The 8068-nt window shown below is 33.2% G+C and overlaps 1 protein-coding gene across 6 annotated transcripts in view; it reads right to left on the bottom strand.

Moving 5' to 3' along the window:
* LOC123505129 (elongation of very long chain fatty acids protein-like) overlaps positions 1-8068 on the bottom strand; it is a 155880-nt gene that overhangs the window by 9837 nt on the left and 137975 nt on the right. For all 6 annotated transcript variants that reach the window (XM_045256213.1, XM_045256212.1, XM_045256214.1 and 3 more), the window contains 2 exons: positions 976-1032; positions 546-651 (listed from right to left, as the gene is read on the bottom strand). In XM_045256213.1, coding sequence (XP_045112148.1) covers positions 546-651; positions 976-1032 — 163 coding nt within the window. The remainder of the gene's footprint in view (positions 1-545; positions 652-975; positions 1033-8068) is intronic.

Below are 8068 nucleotides of genomic sequence, written 5' to 3'. Positions count from 1 at the left end.
TTCCCGCTCCACTCTCGCTCCCTTCATATAAATTTAAGATCATCAACATTATAAAGTTACTTACATACATACATTAGTGTACATTATAATGACTTAGTCTTAAATTAAACTGCTTAAAATGTTTAACTTCATAATTTTTACTTTCATTAAACCTTTTACTGTACTATGATGCACTCTCGCTTTGCTTACTCTCAATGGAAGTTCAAGTCAGGGGTCAAACTTGTTATAACTGGTTTGCTTAACGAAAATTCACGCAACGAATGTTTTTTTTAGGAACGTAACCCGTTTGTTAGGTGGGGCTTGCCTGTACTTGGTTATAAAACTTGGTTACAAAATTAATTATTTCATTTAGTTCTTAGAATGTAAAGAAATGTAGAAAATTTGATACTTGGTTATGAACTTAGTCTTATTATGTGACCACTGAAATATCACTTCCCCACAGAGAAGTTTGACATGAACAGAATGGAGATGAAGAGAGTATGTATATGAAAGGTTTGGGAGGTGCTAGTTAAGGTTGTTGCAGTGTTCCAAGTGGTGTACTGTACCTGCAGTGAACTTGACTCCAAACCAAACACTCATGGGCATACAGCCGTGATGGATGACATGCAGCATGGAGATGTGCTCATTTTTCTTGTGCAGCACAAAGAAAATCTGAAGTAAAAATAAATAAATAAATGAAAATTGGTATAGAGTAAATTCATAAAATATATTTTCCTCATCTCTGAAAAGGTATATGTCCTCAGGAATAAAAAAGAATAAATAAATGCAGGATTCTCTAAATAACTAATTTGTCTTAAATAAAAGAAACTGACCATACATGTATCCTGCAAATCTGTAAAAAATTTCTAACTTCAGGTGGACTTTTATATGCTTGATGGCATTGCAAAAAACAAATCTGAATTTGTAAATATGTATCTCTAACTAGTAAAGTATTTTCAGCATCAATCCAAGGCAAGCAGCAGGCTAGTGACTTACCGTGTCTAGGAATTCAGTGAACTTGGAAAAATAGTACCACCAGGAAGCATGGGCCATCTGGAGCCAGACAGCACATCATTAATACACCAGTACTTACTTGCAAAAAGAACTATTTCATAATGTATTTCCAATATTGCAAGATACTCAAATATTCATTATTTATATGATCACAAACTAGAGAACCTCAGTAATTCAAGGTACTGTTAGTTGAATATATATATATATATATATATATATATATATATATATATATATATATATATATATATATATATATATATATAAACCCATGGTGCCAATTTTGATGCTTTCATGCCTGTGTGTTAATTATGAAAGTGTGCAAGCAGGCAATCACAAGCACTGTTTCTAAATCTGATCAAAACAATTAAATGGGGAATATTTACTATGTATAAATGAAAATGAGGCTTAAATGCTACAAAGTAAAATGGAGTTTTACAAATTACTGAGGTTCCTATTTGTACACTATAGTATGTATATTAATTTACTGAATTTCAGAGAAAATTAGAATATGTTAGTTACCATCTTTTGAAAACAAACAGTATTTAGTTATTTGATATACCAAATCACATAGTTCTAGATAGTAGGAAAACTCACCTTGCTTTCTGCACATAGATGTTCTACTTTCCTTAGTGACATGATTGTCCTTTATTGTATTTTACTGATCTAATTACCTAGAACTTGGCCAGGAAAACAGTGGTGTACAGCAATGAAATCAAACTATCTATCATACCTGCATGTAAGTCTACTTTCAAGTGCTTACTTAGTCATTTTAAATTATGATTGGTAAAGATGTCACAAGATGCAGGTGTATTTTGCTTAAATGTGAGATATTATGTTTCCTTGAAATCATGCACCCAAACCAGCACACCAATGACAAACACAAAAGCTAAAGCACCAGGTGAAGAATAAAAGATATAACATATAAATATGAATACATAGCATGTCTGAATCATGCTACATGGCACAGGAATGTTTAGTTCAGGAAAAAATTTTATTAATAAAATTATTGAAAATGTGTTTTGCACAGTGGCCTCTTATTGCTGTTGTGCAAAGATGTTATGTTGTGTATAAGGAAAAGTGAAACGGGAAATCAATCACACCTAGTGCATGATGTGAATAAACCTTTCATGAAATTGGCCAAGCATGGTAGAGATGCATATGAGATGGTGATGTGCTTCATTGCAAATAGCTTGAAAGGTGTGTGTGTGTGTTTGTGTGTACCAATGAATATAGAATTATGACATTATTAATTGAATGAGAAGACTTTCTGAGAAAGGAAACAAGGTGATTATGATGGATAACAAGAATACAAAAGATAGTACAAAGGAAGAAGTATCACATAATGGATAACAGATAGAATCATAGCAAGGCTTTCTCTGTCTGTGTCTTTTTTCTATGTTAAGGTGGTTTCACTGGAGCAGCAGTCACATGATTATGATAACTTACTTTCTCACAAATTTATTCATGGTTTAATATTTACTCCTGAAGGTTGTCTCATAAACATTTGCATTATTTTCCACATCCTTTCCTTATTCAATAGTTAATGATAAAGGAGTAAGAAGTTTGTATTTCAAGGAATTTCAGTTAAAAAATTACAAGCTTTCATTACACGAAATGACCAAAGAAAATAAAAACCTAAGAACTTTATAAGAAAAATATCAAGAAAAGACTCCTTTATGGGCAAAATTTCCAAACAATATATATAACTCAACTGGTGGGCTATATATCTCCCTGGAACCATCCTATGAAGTTGTGATCCTACATCCAACAGGGTCACTAACTGCCTTACTGAGGACTGACATGTCATCAAAGTCCAGTTCACAATTAAGAGGCAATGAATGTGCCAGAAGAACATAACTAAAGGCACTTCTTTTCCTTCATTTCACAATATGGACATAGTGCAGGACTAAGAGAAAAACTTTACTGAGCTCCTGTCCCTCACAAGACTCAAATGAGTTCATTCTAATTGGCCTTGCCACCTAGAGCTCTACTCACTGCAACTGGTTCATGAGTGAAAGATTAACACAGTACAATAAGTAGAGCCAAGTGACAAATAAGGTGTAAAAGAATGGAGATGAACCATTTTTATAGAAATTAACAGTCTTAAATTATTGAAAACAATAAGGTGAGACAATGATTAACTACATAATTAGTGCTCACCTTAAATGCATTACCGTAATTGTCACCTGTCTAATATGTGATTGCTTTATTTCAATTGGCAACATATATTGCTGAAGTAAATGTTAAGAGTATGAGGCATATTGAGAGCTCAGACTTTCATGCCATCTTAGTAAAGCTTCAGACTTTATCCTGACTAAATTACTAGCAAAATGAAAACTATTCATACGTTATTCACTGTTTGATCTGCTGCAGTCTCTGATGAGACAGCCAGACGTTACCCTACGGAACGAGCTCAGAGCTCATTGTTTCCGATCTTCGGATAGGCCTGAGACCAGGCACACACCACACACCGGGACAACAAGGTCACAACTCCTCGATTTACATCCCGTACCTACTCAATGCTAGGTGAACAGGGGCTACACGTCAAAGGAGACACACCCAAATATCTCCACCCGGCCGGGGAATTGAACCTTGGTCATCTGGCTTGTGAAGCCAGCGCTCTAACCACTGAGCTACCGGGCCGTTATGTTCTAATGCATACGAGCCATGGGGGCTGGGGGGCTGCAACCCACCTAGTTTGAGCTAGACACAAATTTTTTTTAACAGCAGTTAATGACACAGGGCTATTTAATTTGTGGATTATAAGCTAATTCCAGTCCTTGAAGGTTTTCTTTTCATTACGAAATTTCACTTTTCCATTAGAAAAAGAAAGGCCAAAACTGTCCTTTTCTGTATTTTTCAAACATTTCTTAGTTCTTACTGTTTATAAATAAACAACAGCCAGTGTTGACAGGCTGAGCTACATACTCATGTCCATACCACCCATACATAAAATATGTAATTGTGGAAAGGCTAAGAAACTGTACATGTCTAGGACAGAACAAGTACACACTAAGTGTCAGCAGAGTCCCCAAGTGATGGCTCACCTGCCAGTTTTCTCAGTGCTTGAGTTGAAGCTGCACTGTGATACACATCCAAACTTTTTTTTTTTTTGACATTGAGAAATGTTTGGTAAGTACTGGGAGGAGGAAAAGAATCGTAATCAATGGTACTCAAAATTATGTTCAAATTAAGACTAGTTTCACATTAACTATCAAGATAAACTTTATAAACATTAAGTAGCTACACTGCTGAAGTTCACTTAAATTAGTCATCCAAAATATTTTACTCCCCTTATCCATTCCGTTCCCCTTTCATTATTATGAAAATTCAAGAAATTTTGATGACAAAATCACAATTGTAAAACTTGGTTTATACAAATAACCAAAAGTACTAGTACATACATATCTGCTACACATCACAGAATGGACTGGATAAAAATGTGACCAATACATGAATTTAAAGTTGGAATTGATACTGAAAGACACACAATTGAGGCAACACAAGCACAGCTCTTTTTCCCAAATGTCACAACTAGCTGCCACAAAGTACAATAGAAATAGAAATATAGAATCTGCCTAATTCTAAAATCCCAGTATCATTAGAGATTAATTACCGAATACATAATTATAATTTCATTTTTTTTTTTTTTTATAAGATAACAGGAACTAAATTATTGGGGAATTCATAACATTCACTTGAAGAGTGCATGGTCATATAATGCATGAAATAATGCACCATAACACAATCTTCTAATTATATACAAAATTGCACAACAAAACTAGTTGTAATTTCTATACAACTGTTCATTCATGAGGGAGCCTGAAGACACACAAGAACATAATTTGTAGTCATCAATCTTTCCTAAAATGATTAACAGTTGATGTAAAGAGTTAGCATGATTTCAATCACAAGCCCAAAATGTTTAAGGTAGTCAATAAGGATGATTTAACACCATAACCAGGTCAATCCACCATCAACCACTGACAGCATTGTCATTAACCAAATACATCATCTTTCTCCTGTCAATTCACTGCCACCAAAAGAAAAAATTGTAAACATTAGCAACTTATGTAGTGTCGATCCACCATCAGCCAAGACAACTATAAATTACTTCAAGTCCAAAATGAGAGGCCTCTGATGAGTTCTATTTTGAAATTTCAAAAACCCTGAACAGGTATGTTCACACAGCCAGCTGGAGGGCAGTTCTCATGTTCACATGGCACATGTCACCTGATAGCACCTCATAAGCAATACACTGATAGGCAACCTGTCTGCCAAGTTCCTTGCTTTCTAGAGCCTTCATCCATCCCATGTTTGGGAGAGATGGCAACAAAGCAACCAGCATACAAAAATAGTGAACAAGGATTCCACTTTCAAACCCTACTAGTGGCACAGATCTTCAACTACGTACTATGTATTAAGATACAATCAACCCACACTATTTAAGTACTCAACTTAATCAATTGCATCTTTGGTAAAATAATATGGCAATTATTTACAAAAGATGTGACTACAAGAATACATATCGGAACAGTGGTACTGATTGCCAGTGCTGCAACCAAAAAAATGTAGTTCAAGTAATAGAAAATAAATCAAATAATAATAAAGGTAGTTTATATAGATCAACCAAAGTATCTTTGATCTAGCTTTTGGTGCTTTAACTTTCATTATCATTATTATTATTATTATTGTTATTATTATCATCATTATTATTATAATTATTATTGGTTTTTTTTCCTCTCCTCCTCCTCCCATGGGACAGCATCAAAGGCAATCCACTCCTCTTTCAGCATGTTGTAAGTGTTATCATAAGAAAAGTGAAACTTGGCCTCAATCCTGTAAAATTTTTATCCTTTGTATACCATTTGTGTTAATTCTTTTACTTTGCTGGAAAGGCACCATAAGCTAATCACAAAATGCATTCCTCAGTTTTCATTCATATTCTAACATTATGCTGAAACTGTGGGGAGTTTTATTTAATCAACCTTAGCAAACTTTTTTCTTGTCACCTTGTTCTCTATATATATGCTTTGCCATTAGCTTCCTTTGGCATTGCACATCATAAATGCACATGTTTCAAATCCCTTTTCCTTCTAACAATATATAATATTTTCAGTTTCATATTATCTGTAATTCAATATTATTCAACTTTTCAGATTGCACCAGATATTATTCTAATAAATGTTTACTGAGACATTACACTTATATTTTTGTTTCTCCATAGTACCAAAACTAGACTATGTGGTATTATTACTGATCTTGCTAACTGCATGCCTCCCCTCCTCCTGCAGCCTCACTACACAAGGCTTTCTTCTTCCTCTCATCCTTATTCTGTCCAACTCTGTATCACAAGAGTTAACCAGTACTCTCAATCATTCATAACATTCTCTGGTAAATTATGGAACTCATCCCTGCTTCTGTATTTCCATCTTCCTACAACTTGACTTCTTTTAAGAGAGGTTTGATATCAAGACTTTTATTCTTTAATTTTGGCAAACTTTTTTTTTTTTTTAGGGAACCAGCACTCAAGTGGGCCTTTTTTTATTTTGTTGCCCTTGGCTGGCATCTCTCCTACATAAAATATATATATATATATATATATATATATATATATATATATATATATACATATATATATATATATATATATATATATATATATATATATATATATATATATATATATATATATATATATATATATATATATATATATATATATATATATATATATATACACATATATATATATATATATATATATATATAATGATAAAAAGAACTATAATAACCAGTGACAATACATAAACAAGTTTTCATTCCTTCCTAAGCCACCACACAAGTATCCAGACTTCTAAGAAAGTTACCAATATACATAAAAAAAAAAATAATTAAAAATAAAAAAAAAACTTAGATGAATGTAGCTGTCCAAAGGTTGAAGTTTATGGCAATAATAAATAAACCACTGTCTTTCAAAATGGAACCACATGCTATCCTATTAAAAAATATTTTAGTAAGTAAGCTTGTTTGAATGTATGTACTCTTCTGCAGTCAAACAGCTCAGGACGTATGTAGGTATATGAATCTGGTTTATTGAACAACACATTCCCAACAGAGTTAGTTATTTGAGGAAATAGCAATAAAGAGAGAGAATAACAATGCTGGTTGCCCATGTGATATACCAATGCAATTTGTAAGGCATCACCAATACTTTGTATATATAATGCCCACCATGCAAATAAAAAAAAATTCAAGACTTTTCCATTGTCCTGGATATTAAATCACATGCACTGGCATGGAACAGTATAGGAAAAATGTATATTCATAAAGCTTATTATTAGCAAGGGGTCTTATAAAAGGTAAGTTATCAACTCTATATATAGAGAGAATAACTATGGGGTATCAGCAATTGCCATTTAATTATTCATGAGTAGAAAAACCTACATAAATGTGGACAGCAGGGGAAGGTCTGAAGGCACATCAACAGCACTCCATTTCCAAGTATACATGTTTCTTTCTCATTTCATGACCGTGCTAACTCACATTTAACTGATGATTGCCACAAAATAAATTATGCAAATGACCAGATACATACTGATTTAATGACAGTGAACAGTAATATGGTTTATTAGTTAAGTCATGAGGAAATAAATACACACATCACTACTTAAAGAAAGGCAAGATGTAAACATAGACAAAGAACGAGATCTGATCAGCTGATGTTCCTCCAGTCCAATGTGACCGACTGCCTGACTTTGGTGCTGCTTTTGTGTTTGGACTCAATGGGCAAGCATGGATGTATTTTTTAAAGTGCCCATCTCATTGCATTGTATAATCACAAGCGTGATCACTTATTAGATGCAGGATTACTTACTCAAAAACGATATACTTAAAAATCTAATACTTTCAACAACTGTGTTGATCATTCATATGGATCAAAGAACAGCCAAAAATTACCTTAATATAACTATGAAGTGCACAACAATTCTTAATTTACAGCAAGTTTTTTTTTTTTTTTTTTTTTTTGTCTCATGTTTACTCATAATCAAGTTCAAGAAAATTTTATTTG

Source organism: Portunus trituberculatus, chromosome 17, assembly GCF_017591435.1.
Source record: "Portunus trituberculatus isolate SZX2019 chromosome 17, ASM1759143v1, whole genome shotgun sequence".
Classification (NCBI taxonomy): domain Eukaryota; kingdom Metazoa; phylum Arthropoda; class Malacostraca; order Decapoda; family Portunidae; genus Portunus; species Portunus trituberculatus.
The sequence above is the reverse complement of the archived record's forward strand: the minus strand, read 5'-3'. Positions and strand labels throughout refer to the sequence as shown.